Source organism: Sarcophilus harrisii, chromosome 4 (assembly GCF_902635505.1).
Source record: "Sarcophilus harrisii chromosome 4, mSarHar1.11, whole genome shotgun sequence".
Lineage (NCBI taxonomy): Eukaryota > Metazoa > Chordata > Mammalia > Dasyuromorphia > Dasyuridae > Sarcophilus > Sarcophilus harrisii.
The window spans coordinates 454,341,398-454,356,577 of NC_045429.1; the positions used below are offsets into that span (position 1 = coordinate 454,341,398).

A 15,180-nucleotide genomic window follows, 5' to 3' on the forward strand; every position below is an offset into this window, starting at 1 on the left:
CTGTCCCAGAGTGAGACAAAATCCGAGTTTAGGATTAACTTGTGGTGCCCCGTCCCTCTTGGAAGGGGGTCCTTCTCCTATCCTATGGGTTGAGCTCTGATGGGAGGTCCATTGTTTTTGCAGAAATGTGGATGGATTCTGCACATCCCCAGGTCTGGTTCTGGCCCGTAGCCCTTATGATCTCATTTGTCATTGCAGTACTCTTGCATCGCTCACAGGTACGTTGGGTATGATGCTACTCCTTCTATTGCACATCTGGCTCAACAAGAACGATACAGATGTGAAAAGAACTGTCCATCAGGGTGAGGGAAATATGCAACACGTGTCTCCTCCAGAGCCACACTGAGCAACCCTGGGGACAGAGAGGAGCTTGGAGCATTGTCTGCAGAGCCCTGAATCTCCGCAGTCCACTAGATGGTGCCAAAGCTTGAACAATGCCCCTTGGTTTCAAATTGGGTGGAAACTTTAGACTCCTGGATTCTGGGTTTTTTAAACCATTTTCCCAAATAATTTCCAACCCTTTTGGCTCATGTGCCCTCAGCCCCTTGGAATAGCACATTTACTTTTCTTCTCAGCCTAACTCCAAAGAGCTCACCCTTGGCACAGAGGCTAAATGTGTAAGAAAATCAAAAGCAAATTGTAATCAATAAATAAACATTTATTAAGCACCTACTACGCGCCAGATGTTGTGCTGAGTGTTGGGGATACAGAAAGAGGCAAAAGACATCCCTGTCATTGAGAATCAGGAGCACTTCACTACAGAATGGGCTGAGTGTGCTATTCCTAGTAAAGTCTGATTTTCCAAACCCTTTCATCCTGAATCCAGTCCCTTTATTTTTAAATTATTATTAATGGCTTTTGTTTTTTTAATATCTTCATTTCCCAACATGTTTTTCCCTTGCCCTTCCCAGAGGATCATCCTTAGAACATCCTTAGAAAAAGAAAAAAAAGGGGGGGGCAGGGAATAACAGCTAGCAGTACTATGTACCAGGTATTTTACAAACAGTGGCTAATTTTGTCCTCACAAAACCTTGAAAGTGGATGCTAATGTCCCTAATTTATAATTAAAGAAAGCTTTTTATGAAGTTAGAAACAAATTACAAATCACTTATCGCTATGAATATGTTGGTATGGATCATTCTTTTCTTTTTTGCAATTGTAGACTCAAAAAGCACAAACAATTTATTTCTCAAATAATTCCAAGTTGTATTCTAGAAATGGTTGGCTCTATGTGTGTGTCTATATAATGTGTGTTTGTTTATTTCTTCCTCCAGTACTGAATTTTCCATCTTTTGTCACCTTTATGAAGATCCTATTTTAAAAAATTAATAATAATAACAATAAAAAATTTTCCAACATCTCTTCATGATAATAGTTAGACAGTTACTCTTCACTGATTGGGAAAATCCACACTGGAGAGCTACCCTTTGGAGTTCCTCGGGGATCTCTGGCTCATACCCATTAGGAGTCAGTGTCCAAAGAGAAAATCTCCATCTTGTTAGAACAATTGTCCATGTAGGATTTGTGGAAGGCTATTGACAAGAATTATGCAGAATGAGGAGAAATTGATGGGCCATAATCTGCATCAGGAAGGGAATAACCACATCAATTAGGTCACAAATTGTTTCAAGTTAAAAACCATTATTTAGACATTTTAAAAAAGAACAATAAAATGAGATTCCACTTCTTTTCCTTGCTTCATTATAAGAAGCAACTATATTGAGCAGTATTTTAAGGTAATATATTTAAAATCAGTTTTTATGATTAAAATTCTATTTTTAACTTAAAAACAGATGCTAGGAGGCTTTTAAAAACTAGTCGATTCTTATCTTTCTGGAATCACTGACTGGATCCAAGAATTGTCATAACCAGTAATGTAATATCTCAAGGAGCAAGTATTTCCTGCAAAGGGATTAATTAAGTCAATTCAATTACAGGCCAGTTGAGATGAATCACTGGGTTGAAAGAAACTATAGGAAATTAGAAGGAAGGACACTCAATTTAAAGGAAATAGGGTGGAGCTGAAGCCGGCTGGAAGGAAGGGATAGAGCTAGTCTCCTGCAGCAGGCAAGTGGGAGGTCCTTGCAGCTCAGACAAGAGGATAAATTCTGGCAGTCCACAAAGACAAGGAGCGTTGGAAGCTGGTGTTGTTGTGTGCTGGTGGGGAGGGGGCATTTTTCTAGTTGATCCAGAGGACAATGACTGTGATTAGAGAGGAAGTCATGAATGCCAAGTAGATCCAGAAGAGGAAAGTGTCCAGAATAAGACTGAATTTCACCCAAATGTCAACTTTCTGCTGATGGTCCAGCTGTTCCCACGGGGATTGGGGATCTCCATCGAGCCAAGCCTTAGCTGGGCCTGCCTTCACCCCTGGCTCCTTCAGGCCTGTAGAGAAGATGAGGACTTAGTCTAACATTGGAATGGACACTATAATTGGGAAGGACCGATGGGAATGGGAAACTAGAGGGATTAGGAGTGTGGAACAAGAGAGACCAGGGTGGTACTGGTGGTACTTACCAGGCAGGTGCAGGGGTTTGGGATCAGGACCCCCATTGTCCTTTTGGGACTTCTTGTAGCAATCCGTTGCTCTGAGATAGTGCAACAGCAGCCAATGGAGCCAGTGGGGCATGGGTGGGGGCTGGGTAGTGACCAGATTCAGAAGGTAGGTGAGGAAGATGGATTCCAGCAGGCTGACTACCATCAGGGACAGGCACAGAGCAAAGTAGACACCTGAGGGTCATAGGAGGAGGAGGTTTCAGTGAGGAAGGACAGAGTGACCCCCAAACTCCTCCTGAAGCCTCTTTCCCCAATCCCAACCCCTATCCTGTAATAACGCTCTTTCCCAGGATCCATTGTTCCCCCAGACCCTCTCACTTCTCTCCTCCTCTTTCTTCTTCCTCCCTTCCCCTCTCTTCTTCCTCCCCACTGTGGAGGGAAACATACTGATGAGGGGGGTGCCACTGGCTGGCAATAAATCGTTCATCATGAGCAGGAAGACAGTGTATCCCAGCAGCAGAGTCATCTTGAAAGGGGGCCGGTTGCCACCCTCAGCTGGCAAGAAGAAGCTCAGGGCATCGATTGCTATCAGAAAGCCACTGGGCACCAGAAGATTTATGATGTAGAGTCTGGGTCGGCGCCGAATGGCCACCTGGAAAAGGAGAGGGGGAAGGAGGAAATGGGGAATTAAGAAGAAACTGTTCTTGATAAGTAGAACAATAATTATTTCAAATGCTACCTTCCTCTTTGGCCCAAACCCAAGGAGAATATTGCCCAAATTGAATGGGATACAACATATGGCTAGTCCCCAGAAACTCCTGCCATGTGCCCAGGGGATTCAGACTACGTACAATGGACCAGGAGGAAGGAATCAAGTTTCGGTAGAGTTGAGATGGCTTTGATGGACGTGGAATCTGGTCCCCAGCATGAAGCAATAAGAAACCCTGATTGAAGGCTTCAGGGACTTAACAGATGGCAAGACTATAAGTTGTTTGAGGACAAGGACTGTTTCACTTGTCTTTGTAGCCCCAGAACCTAGCACAGTGCCTGGCACTTAGTAGTTGCTTAACATATGCCCATGGATTGACTTGACTGATTGAACAGATGGGTCTTTGGAGGAGATTTCTGGCAAGGTTGGGACGTGAGTATTTGTAAGGTCATAAAGTCGGATCCTTAGACTCACGTAGAACATGATCTGGTCATAAAGGCTGGATCCCACTGCCAACTTTCTGGTTGCTTTGTTGATGCCCAGCAACTGCCACTCCCCTTGGTTCTGGATTAAATGCTGTGAAGTTTTTGCCATCTCCCACACTTCCTTGTCCAGGCCCAACAACATGTCGTTCACTGCAGAAGAGAGCTAATTCATTCTGTTTCTCACATCACAACTTCTCTTGGGTCTAGCTTTTCCTTTCTCTTTTCTCCTCAAACAGGAAACTTGACAAACCATTCATCTTCTTGCTCTCCCTCCATCTAAACCTTTCCACCCACTCATCCAATTCACTCCATTAAAATTTTTTTAAATTAAATTTTATTTTTTTAATTAACTAACTTGGTGGTTAATCTTCCTTCTACCTCCATCCCACAAACTTTTAAAGAAAACAAAAGAAAAAACCCCAACCCATATAATTAATATGAATAGGCAAGCTAAAGAAATTCCCAAAGTGGCCATGTCCAAAAAAAATTAGGTCTCAATCTGTACCTTGAGTCCATCACTTTTTGGTCACAAGGTGTGTAACGTTTGTCATTGAATTTGTCCAAAATATTTTTTGCTGTCTACTACTTCCCATATATATATATTTGGGGACTATTACTGTATTTGTTGTTATATTTGTATACACAGCCCTGAGCACAATGTTTGGTAGTGCTCAATGAGGGCCTTTTCATTCATCCATTCATTCGTTCATTCGTTCATTCATTTCTTCTTAATTTTTCCACTGATCACCGTGATTCAGATTGGCCATTCTGATTCTAGCTCACCTATGTAGAGGAAAGAGCTGAAGGTCAGTGTGCCATTCATTCATTCATTCATTCATTTCCTCTTAATTTTTCCACTGGCCACCTTGATTGGCCACTCTGATTCTAGCTCACCTGTGTAGAGGAAAGAGGTGAAGGTCAGAGTGCAGTTCTGCTGGTCAAAGGGGAAGTAGAAGATGTCCAGGTTACAGATGCTGGTCACCTTCATCGGTTTCTTATACTTGATGTGGCCTTTACTATTCACATATGCAACAAGCTGTGTTGGCGTCTGATCAATATCCATGCTGTATGAATGAAGTAGCCAATGGGGATTTCTCCTCCAATTCCTCTGATGCCAATTACTCCCACCCCTTTGGTCTCCATGTCTGCCAGTGATTCTCCCTTACCTCCCCAATACTCAACTCTTCTAGGCTAGGTTTTGTGAAAGGGAGCTAGCTCATCATGAGGTAGTCTCTTATGTTTGTGTAGTCTCATCATCGCCCCAAGACGTTGGTTTTTCCCTACCCTTGTCCATGACGTTTTGCTTGGGGACAGTTTCCTTCTTGTTCTCCCCAGTTCTGGGACTCACAACTCCATGATGAAGATATCCGGGAGCCAGAAGTTCTCAGCTGCCACAGTGAGGTCCGTGATTCCTCCACACTCCTCTGGGTTCCAGTTGATGAATGGATTTTCCCAGAACTAAAACCCCAGGCAATATAGAATCAGGCATTGAGGAGTGTTTGGAGCTCAGGGGTAGTCTGGGAAAGTAGCTTCTCCCATTGCCTTTCCTCTTTACACTTAGAATCACAGAATTTTAAGGGATGGATAGGAGCTTAGAAATCATCAGATCCTTCTAAGTACAGTAGGATCTTGGGAACCATATAGTTGAACTTCCTCCTCTTTAAAGAGGAAGAACCTCTTATGATCTCTCCAAGATCACATCTTCAATTATTATCAGAGTTGGGATTAGAATCACAGGATCCTAGCTCATATGCTTTCCTCTAAACCTCTGGTTCCTTCCGTCCACTCACTGCTATTCCTGATGTGAGCTGATCATCCTTCCCCTGATCCCCCAATGGCCTTTGTCAGAGAGAGCCTCAATGTATTATATATGACATGTGAGCCTCGTTTTAGCATGATGCTCTAGAGCTAAGAGATTATTCTCACTTTGGGGACTTCTGCCATTTTGATGATATTGCCTTCCCTCTATCACTGCCTTTCTAGCTGCCCTGAAACCTTGTGGTTTCAGATCTGAGTGGACTTAACTAATTGTAGGGCACTATAGTCAAGGTGATCAGATCAGAAAAAGGAAAAGAAATTGAGAAGAGGTGGGTCCATGGGAAGGGAAAGACCTTACCATCTCAAGCCAGAGGAATGATGTAAGGAGCTGGATCTGTGCATTCTGCCAAAAGAGATTCCCAATCAGCATCATTAAATGAGCAATGATATCAGGTCTGGGTATTCTTCTCCATGCTCTCCCCAGGTGATTATTGGGACAATTCTGATTTCAATGATTAACCGGGGGAAACATAGGTCTAAACAAGTAAGTCATGGGAAAGAAGAGAGTTAGAAAGAGTAGCTGTCCATTAGTTATGGGAGATTGGTGGAGGATTTCTTACATGTTCAAATTGTCACTTTCCATAAAGTGTTACCTTAGATTATCTCAGAAAAATCCTTCCAATATCCTATGACCCTCCCAGGTCACCATCCAACATTAGATCAGACGAATTTTGGATGAAGGGCCAAGGGGGAAGTCAGATTTGAATGCTGTGTTCTGGGCCCATGGTAGAATTAAAAGACTCAGTACTCACCACTTCCAGAATGGCAGATAAGGTGAAGGAGATGTTGACCCTGGTGGGGATGCTAAAGTTGACCACCGGTCGGAAGGCCTTTCTGTCAAACACAGACTTAAAAGCAGTCTTGTTTAGTCCATTTACATCAAATCCTGAGCAGTTGATGGTGAAACTATTGCTGTTTTGGGTGAAGGTAGAAGAACCTATAAGATCAAAATGTTCTTTACATGAGAGTAGTTCCAGGCACTTGGACCCTTCCCATTCAAGCCCATGATCCGCCATCACTAGAGATTCAATGCTGTGAAATATTTTATGAAAGTATAAGAACAACGTCCTTGAAAGGCAGATGGTTGTGCATGGAAGCCAAAAGAGACACACTACTGTCCATAAGTATTGATTGCTCCTTGGACTATAAAGGTGTTAGAACATTGTCCTGATTCTGGTAATTGATGAAGTGGATGTGTTTTAAAAAAACAAACAAACAAACAAAAACAGTTTAAGGGCATCTGAGATGAATTGTAGAGCTGGGATCTCCCAAAAGATGGAAGGTTGCCATTTGGTTTGTGATGTGACTGTGTGGAAGAGGTGATTGTGTGGGAGAAAGAGATCATGTGGAAGAGGCAAGCCTGTTAGCCTGAGTGAAGGGATCGTGTTAGTGTCATTCATTTCAGAACTCCAGGTGAGAATCTAGACCTAATTCTCTGTTCATAGTGGTCACTAAAGCGATTCAGATTGGCCATTCTGATTCTAGCTCTGTGTAAAGAGCACTGGAGACAGTGGGAAGTGGAATTAGAGGGGCCAATCCCATCAATGAGAAATATGAGCATCTAAGGACACACTGGAGAGATGGTAAAATAATTAAATAGTAGTTCTCAGGCTCCAATCATTTCTGTCCTGGGAAAGAGAGTGTCCATGGGGATGCAAATGAACCCAGAGCCAGAACATTTCAGTGTGTTTGAATGGGAATATGACCTCTTCCTATCCGGTGTAAGGAATCCTAGTGAGTAAGAAATCTTAAGTAAGTCTCAGCCATGTCTTTCTTTTTATTTTATTTTATTTTCGTGTCTTTCTTTTTGCTGAGAACATGCTTGCAGTTATCTAATAGAATTTCAGGAAAACATAAAGAAAGGCAGGCCAAATTTCTCAGGCATTAATTAATTAATATGTATCCTTTATTGCAGGCCCGTGTTTACCCCGGAAATCTGGCAATTTTCTTGAGTAAACACAGTCCTCCTAAAGGAATGGACAAATATTCTCCTTGGTGGGCTTCTTATGTTGAAGTATCTTTTACCTGGGAGGCTGCTGCATCTCAAGAGACACATAGCAAATGAGAATATTTAGTGTAGTGCCTTCTTTGTTCTCAGCTTATTTAAAAAACCTTCTAGTGGAAAGGGACTTTGAGGATTTGGGCTAGGAAGGTTTTTTTTCCCCTAGTAAATTTATTTATTTATTTATTTTTGATATACATTGATCAGATTGGGAGAGAAAAATCAGAGCAAAGGGGAAAAACCATGGGAGAAACAGAAAAACAGAAAAAAGTGAACAATAGCACATGTTGATTTACATTCAGTCTCCTTAGTTCTTTCTCTGGATGCAGATACATTTTCTGTCCATTGCATTGGGATTGCCTTGGATCACTGAAGTACTGAGAACAACCAAGTCTTTCATAACTGATCATTACACATTTTTTTTGTTACTGTATATAATATATTCCTGGTTCTATTTGTTTTGCTTAGCATTAGTTTGTGTAAATCTTTCCAGGCCTTTCTAAAATCAGCTTGTTCATCATTTTTAATAGAAAAATAATATTTTATTAACTTCATATACCATAGCTTGTTCAGCCATTCCTCAGGTGATGGGCATCTATTTATTTTCCAATTCTCTTCTACCACAAAAAGGGCTGCCACAAACGTTTTTGCACATGTGGGTCCTTTCTCCTCTTTTATGATTTCCTTGGGATACAGATGCACAGTTTGATAGCCCTTTGGGCAGAGTTCCAAATTGCTTTCCAGAATGATTGGATCATTTCACAACTCCACTAATAATGCATTTGGGTTCCAGTTTTCCCACATCCCCTCCAACATTTATCATTCTTTTCCTGTCATTTTAGGCAATTTAAGTCATCTAAGTCAATTTTAGAGATGTGAGGTGGTACCTCAAGAGTTGTTTTAATTTGTATTTCTCTAATTAATAGTGATTTAGAGCATTTTTTCATATAACTATAAGTGGATTTGATTTCGTCATTAAAAAATTGTCTTTTCATATCCTTTGACCATTTCTCAATTAAGGATGGACTAGAAAGTCTTGTTTAAGCTTGTCTAGCAATGGCTCCCACTCGAGATTCTGAATAGCTATGACCATGAGTCCTCCCAGCCAAGCAATTCAGATGTTGATGCTTCCTTGGAGTGGTGATGCATGTTATTTGTTGTTTGTTTGTTATAGTGGCCACTATTTGTTAATCGTGTATTACTTATGTGCTGAGTTTTCTCTTATGTCTTATTTAAATCAAAGTTCTGAGTAGTAATAAACTAGTACCCACTCTCTTTAAGACTACGCTTATTGAATGTGAATTCTGAATCTAGATTAATCTTACACATGGATCAAAGAATGTGGGATTGGCTGGTAGGCAAATGGCGGAAGGTGCTGTGGTCTGTGCTCAGATCTTACTTCCCCTGAGGTTCCTGTCTCTATGTAAAACTCGTTGACATGCAAACTCAGCTCAGCCTTAAACCAGTGACAGTCCCTGAACTCTACCTTTCCTTGCTTCCTCCCCTTCTCCCCAGCCTCCCCAGCCTCATCTGCCATCCCTCCATTGGTCTATTCTGCTCTGAGCTTTCTCCCCAAGTTAAAGATGAGACTGCTTTGATTTCCACATCAGACATTCCCTAGAAAGGAAAGAGATGTAAAGCAGCCATATCCTTGGTTCAGTTAAACAAGTATTTTTCAATACTTTCTGTTGCACTCTATTCTAGGCTCTTTGACCTCTTTGAAGATCTGGGGAGGTTTCAGCTTTCATGTCTACATCCCTAACCAATGGTTTAGTTTCAATGTTTCTGATCCCTTACTGGGCAGATGGGCCAACAACCTCATGCACATTTCTATTTTCCTGTTTTATCTTCAGACTTACCAATGGCACCAGTTTTTACCCCTGTAATACTACAGGGTTCTGCTTGCTCAGGCTTGAAGGGACCAAAGAGGCTCTCTGGAACCTGCCCAAGAATCCCTTCTGTGACACATCCAACCTCTCCTCATCAGACCTTGGGGAGGGAGAAAAACTCTCTATCCTCAGGAGCTAATTCCACTTTTGGACAACTTTACTTCTTTTCTTATTCTCATCCTGGATCTGCTACTTTTCACCCACAGGCTCATGAGGTTTTATGGTGCAGAGCAGGAAGGGACCTCAGAGACAATCTAATTCAACCCTCTCCTCTTACAGAGGGGGAAATTGTGCCCAGGGAAGTCAGAGGCCATGCAAGGTCACACAGGTAGCATCAGAGGTGAGAGGAGAACCCTCTGACTCCCAAACCACTCTCTTTTCATTGTCCGCCTTGCTCCTCACTCTGTCCTTTGGGACCAGGCAGGAGTCATATGAGTCACTTTAAATGACATCACTTTAAATCTCTTTAATGAACATTCTGTAGGAAGGGGTAAACAACGGTTACAGGATGTACAGAGGGCATAAAGACAGAACTGTCCTTGCCCTTGAGGAGTTTACATCCTGAGGGGATTCAGTAGATGAGTAAATAAATGCAAAGCCCAGATGTAGTGAGATGGAGTAATTAAGAGACAAACAGAGACAGAGACTGAAAGAGCTGGAGAGAGAGATGGCAGAGGGAGAAAGAGAGACAGACAGACAGACTGCAAAAGAGACTGGGAGAAAAAGAAAGAGACAGAAACAGACACATACACACACATAGACACAGAAAGAAAAAAGAAAGACACAAAGAGATATGGGGACAGAGAGATGTACACACAGAGAGCGGGACAGAGAGACAGACACACACACAGAAAGAACAGAGAAACATCAACAGAGAGAGTACGAGACAGAGAGAGGTGAAGAACAGAGACAGAGAGTGAAGAGAGGAAGAGATAGGCAGATAGTGAAAGGGATAAGAAGAAAGAAACAAAGGGAGAGACACACACAGAGAGAAAGGAGAGAGCGAGAGCAAGAAAGAGAGTGAGAGTGAGAAAGAAAGAAGGGGAGAAGGAAGAAGGGGAAGAGAGAAGGAGAGATGGAGGGAGAGGAGGGAAGGAAAGAGAGGGAGAGACAGACAAAGGGAGAGAGACAGAGATCGAAAGACAAAGAGACAGAGGTGGAGGGGGATGAAAAGAGAACAGAAGGGAAGTAGGGAAGGAGATACAAAGAGACAAAGAGATCTAAGGAGGGGATACACAGAGAGATTAGCACTACTTTGTTAACAATGTATATAGAAGGGGAAGGTCAGGAAAAGTCTCTTGTAGGAGGAAACAGGTGGCTCAGTGAATAGAGCCTTGGGCTTCTGAGTTCAACTCTGGCCTCAGACTCTTATTAGCTATGTGACCCTGGACAAGCCACTTCATCTCTGCTTGCTTGGCAAAAAGATCCACCAGAGAAGGAAATGGCAAGCCAGTCCAGTATCTTGGACAGTTAGTCCATGGGTTCACAAAGAGTCAGACACAATTGATTGACTGAACAACAACTGTGCTTTGAGGGAAACTAGAGATTCTATAAAGAAGAAGGGAATTCTAGACAGGGGAAGAGCCCTAAAAGTCAACTTGTTCATTTTACAGATGAGCCAAATGAAGTTAAATTATTTGTCTGAGGCCACACATTAAGTGGCAGAGCTAGGGTTTGAACTCTGGCCATCTGGCTGAAAAGCCAACAGTCTTTCTACTACAAAAACATGAGCTTCCACTTAAAGTCATTTATGGAACATTTTTCTAAGTCTTCTCAATCCCCTCTCCCACAATGCATTTATCCTCACCCTAGATTGCATAAAAGGCATCCCTGTTCAACACAAGTTCAGTCTTTCTACTCCAGAATTCTTCCATGACCAATACTCTCCTACACTCATGTTCCCCTCATCCACAAAAAACCAAAAACGAAACCCTCACTCGACGTAACCATCTTTACTAGCTCTCATCCAATAATTCTTCCTTTTTTTGGTTTAGTAAGAGCCATCTACTTCTATGAGTCCACTTCCTCTCCTTTACTAGATTCTAACCCTCTGAACTATGGCTTCAAATCTCATCAAGCAATTGAAACTGCTCTCTTTAAAGTTACAAACACTCTTCTTAGCTGACAATCTAATAGCCTTTTTTCAATCCTCATCCTCCCAGACTTCTCAAGCCTTTGATGCTATGAGTGCCCTCTTCTCTTTGATACTTTCCTTTTTCTAGGTTTTCAGGGCAGTGATTTCTCCTAATTTTCTTCCTACCTGGCTGAGTTCTTTTTCTCAATATTCTTTGCTATATTTTTATTTATGCTTATTAATCACAGTCATGGATTGAGTATCCTCCAGAACTCTGCCGTGGATCTCTTCTCTTCTCCCTCCATTCCATTTTAGTGAAATAATGTCCCATAGTGAAATAGTGATCCCATCACTATTTTATAGTGTTCATTTATCATCTCTGTGCTAATTATTCTATGTATTTATTTATATTATATATTATATGTATTATATAATAATAATATATTAAATATAATATATTTATTTATATTATTTATTTAGCCCTAACTTCTCTCCTGACCTCCGTTCTTGCATCTCCAACTATCTTTTGAATGTTTCAGAAGGACATACTGTAGGCATCTCAAACATAACCGGTTTTAATCAGAACTCACCAGCGTTCCCCCCACTCCACCTCCAAATTTCATCCTTTTCTCTACATCCCCATTACTGTTTTGATCACAATCATTTTTCCAATCATCCAGGCTAACAATCATGACGCTGTCCTCGATTCCTCTCTCATACTTCTCCACTCTGTGCATTCTGTTACTGAGTTTTCAGTGTCTGGTTCAGGTCTCACCTCCCCTTGCCCGGACTCTTGCAAAGCTTCTAGCTGGTTTCCTTCACTCAAATCTCTCCCTACTCCAATCCGTCCTCCATTTGACTACCAAGTGATCTTTCCAAAGGGTGAGTCGGACCGTGTCGCAGCCCTCCCTAAACCCCAGGGACTCCTTATTACTGCTAGAAGCAAATGTGAAATCCTGGTTGGCTTTTAATGATCTTCTCAGCCTTTCCGGGTTTCTTATGCATTATTCTCTCCTTGTTCTATGATACAGCAATACAGGCCTTCTGACTCTCCTCACACGTGACCTCCCATCTCTCTCCTCCAGTGATCTTCCAGCTCTGCAATGGTTTCCTTCCTCCCCTTCGCCTCTGAATTCCCTGATTCATTAAGAATCAGCTCATATCCTTTCCTGGTCTGTCCTATTGGTGCCTTCCCTCTGAGTTTACCTCCTCTTGACACTATAGATCTTCTATATTCGTGTTATGTCTTCCCCATTAGATTGTGAACTCCTTGAGGATTTTTTTGGCCTTTTGGGGCCTTTTTTGCTTTTCTTTGTATCCCACCCAGTGCCTGGCATGTAATAGGTATTTAATAAGTGCTTGTTGACTGGTTGCCCATTAGACTGTCAGGGTTTCTGAGACAACTTAGGGTTATTGTAAATTGGCTACTGTACCTGGAGAGAGCTGTGGGGGAATGCAAACAAAAAGATGCAAGGAAAGGGGGGCCTAAATGGGAAGAGAGCTGAGGGAGCCAGCGTACCCGTGGACAAGAGATAGGAGTGGGGGGAGGGTACTTATAAGAATAATGGCTATGTGTTTTATGTGATTGCACATCTATATCAAAAAAGGGGCAGCTAGGGGGTGCAGTGGATAGAGCACCAGCCCTGAAGTCAGGAGGACCTGAGTTCAAATCTGACCTCAGATATTTAACACTTCCAGGTCTAGTGACCCTGGAATAGTCACTTAATTTCCTCAGCAAAGAAAAAAAGAGAATAATGGCTGTGTGTTTTACATTATTGACACCTATAACCTACATCAAATTGCTTATCACCTTAGGAAGTGGGGAGGGAAGGGAGAGAAGGAGAGAGAAAATTTGCAACTCAAAATTTTGTTAAAATTACTGCAAAAAAGAAAAGAAAACTATCTAGCCTGTATTTGGCATTTTAAATGAACAAGGTACTTTACAAATATAATTTGTATCCTCATTTGATCCTCATGACAATCCTGGGTCGTAAATGCTATTATCATCTACATTTTATAGATGAGGAAACTGAGGCACAATAAGTTAAAGAGACAAGATCACAATGCTAGTAAGTATCTGAGTGTGGATTTGAACTCAGGCCCTGTGTTCTATTCACTAAGCCATTATTTGTCTCATACTTCATCCAAGAGACTTGTCCTGACCTTCCCCTCCTTTAGACTATGTAGCTGCCGGTAGCTACTGAGTGGTTAGTCTATGGGATGGGAAGCAAGAAGGCCTGGTTTAAAAAAAAAAAAAAGAAAGAAAGAAAAGAAAAACAGCAGGAGCCCAAGTCTCAACCTTCTCACACTTGCTACCTCTGTGCCCAGGAGGGAGGGCTAGTGTGGCAAGAATGCCAACTGTGAAAGACGAGGACCTGGGTTCAAATCATCCTTCTGGCACTTGCTCGCTGTATGAACTTAGGTAAGTCTGTGGCCCGCTGTAAAATCTCCTCATTAAAAGAGGAGACTGGGCTGGAGTCCCTGTGTTCTCTGACTCTGTCATCCTATGTCACCTACTTGACCCCTTGACCCCAACTCACCTTGAAGCAAAAGGCTGAGAAGGAGACCCAGCAGCCATCCCTCCTGCTGGGGCCAGCTTCCCTCCATCTTTGGTTTCTTGGTTTATCTGGGTGGGGACTCAGCCTGAGCTCAAGAAGCCCAGGGCTTAAAGGAGCACAGGCCACACCTTGAGTCCCAGCTTTGAATATTGCTGGTTTCAGGTGACCGCTCCCTGGCAAACGGCCTCTGTGGCTGGAGAAGGTCATGGAAACAAGGCCCGACCTTGTCCCCACCTTGGACCATGGCTCTGGCTCGGCTCCAAATGAAGGGCGGTTTGGGCCAGTCCTGGGCCCGCCAGGCTTCTGTCTGATCACTGGAGCAAAGAAAAAGTCCGATCTGTCATGGCCCCGAGCAGCAGTTCTTGGCAGGGAGAAAGCTGCAAAGGAAGGCTGCTACATTCTTGAGGCAGAGGCCCCATAGGCCCGAGGGAGGCTGCTTCATGGTTGCTTTGACTTTAGGCATGTACGTTACATTGTGAGAATTTATGCTTGATGGGATTTTTAGCGTGTGTAGGAACTGGGTCAGTATTTCCATCTTCCCATGTCCTTCTTCAAGATTGCTCTCAGTCACACTCCTGGGGGCTCAGAAACCTTGCCCCCTGCTACTTTTAGGACCCAGGGACATGGTTCACCTAGGCTGGGCCACTCCCGTATTGTCTCCTTCCTTGTCTGCCCTTAATCGGGATTGTGTTTTGTCCCTTCCTATCCCTCGCCTGCTTCATCCAAGAGACTTGTCCTGACCTTCCCCTTCATTAGACTATGTAGCTGCCGATGGCTATTGAGTGGTTAGTCTGTGGGATGGGAAGCAAGAAAACCTGGTTAAAAAAACAAACAAACAAACCAGGCAGGAGGCCCGAGTCTCAAACCCTCTCACTCTTACTATTTCTGTAAGTATTTAATTACAAAATAAAACTAAGCAACTCTGTTTCCTCTTGTCCACTGGCCCTCACCATCCTATCCACCCTAAGCAGTTTCTCTCCTTTCTCTGATACTTCTTTCCCCTAAAATAGCCTTAAAAAACCCTTTCATTTCGGTAGTTCCTAATATTATTCTTATGCAGCCAGGTGCTGCAGTGGGTAGCTTGGCTTGTCTAGAATTACGAAGACCTGGATTCAAATCCTATTCCTATAGGGCCATGCCATACATGTG

General features: G+C 42.7%; 1 protein-coding gene across 1 annotated transcript; it reads right to left on the minus strand.

Annotated features, from left to right (window-relative positions):
* Window positions 1-671: 671 nt before the first annotated feature.
* LOC116423488 (5-hydroxytryptamine receptor 3C-like) lies at window positions 672-14,994 on the minus strand. The gene is made up of 9 exons (XM_031968120.1): window positions 14,014-14,994; window positions 6,261-6,445; window positions 5,807-5,851; window positions 5,039-5,148; window positions 4,585-4,754; window positions 3,680-3,840; window positions 2,944-3,148; window positions 2,518-2,730; window positions 672-2,385 (listed from the first exon to the last, which is right to left on the minus strand). The coding sequence occupies exons 1-9, from the start codon at window positions 14,078-14,080 to the stop codon at window positions 2,180-2,182; spliced, it is 1,362 nt and encodes a 453-aa protein (XP_031823980.1). The 5' UTR covers window positions 14,081-14,994; the 3' UTR covers window positions 672-2,179.
* Window positions 14,995-15,180: the final 186 nt, after the last annotated feature.

Excerpts from the sequence above, each read along its gene's own strand:
- LOC116423488 (XM_031968120.1), bottom strand. The coding sequence starts at position 14,080 with ATGGAGGGAAGCTGGCCCCAGCAGGAGGGATGGCTGCTGGGTCTCCTT. Across the intron at positions 6,446-14,013 it reads TCTCAGCCTTTTGCTTCAAG|GTTCTTCTACCTTCACCCAA; the intron begins GTGAGTTGGGGT and ends TTGATCTTATAG. Across the intron at positions 3,149-3,679 it reads ATGACCAGATCATGTTCTAC|GTGGCCATTCGGCGCCGACC; the intron begins GTGAGTCTAAGG and ends CTCCTTTTCCAG.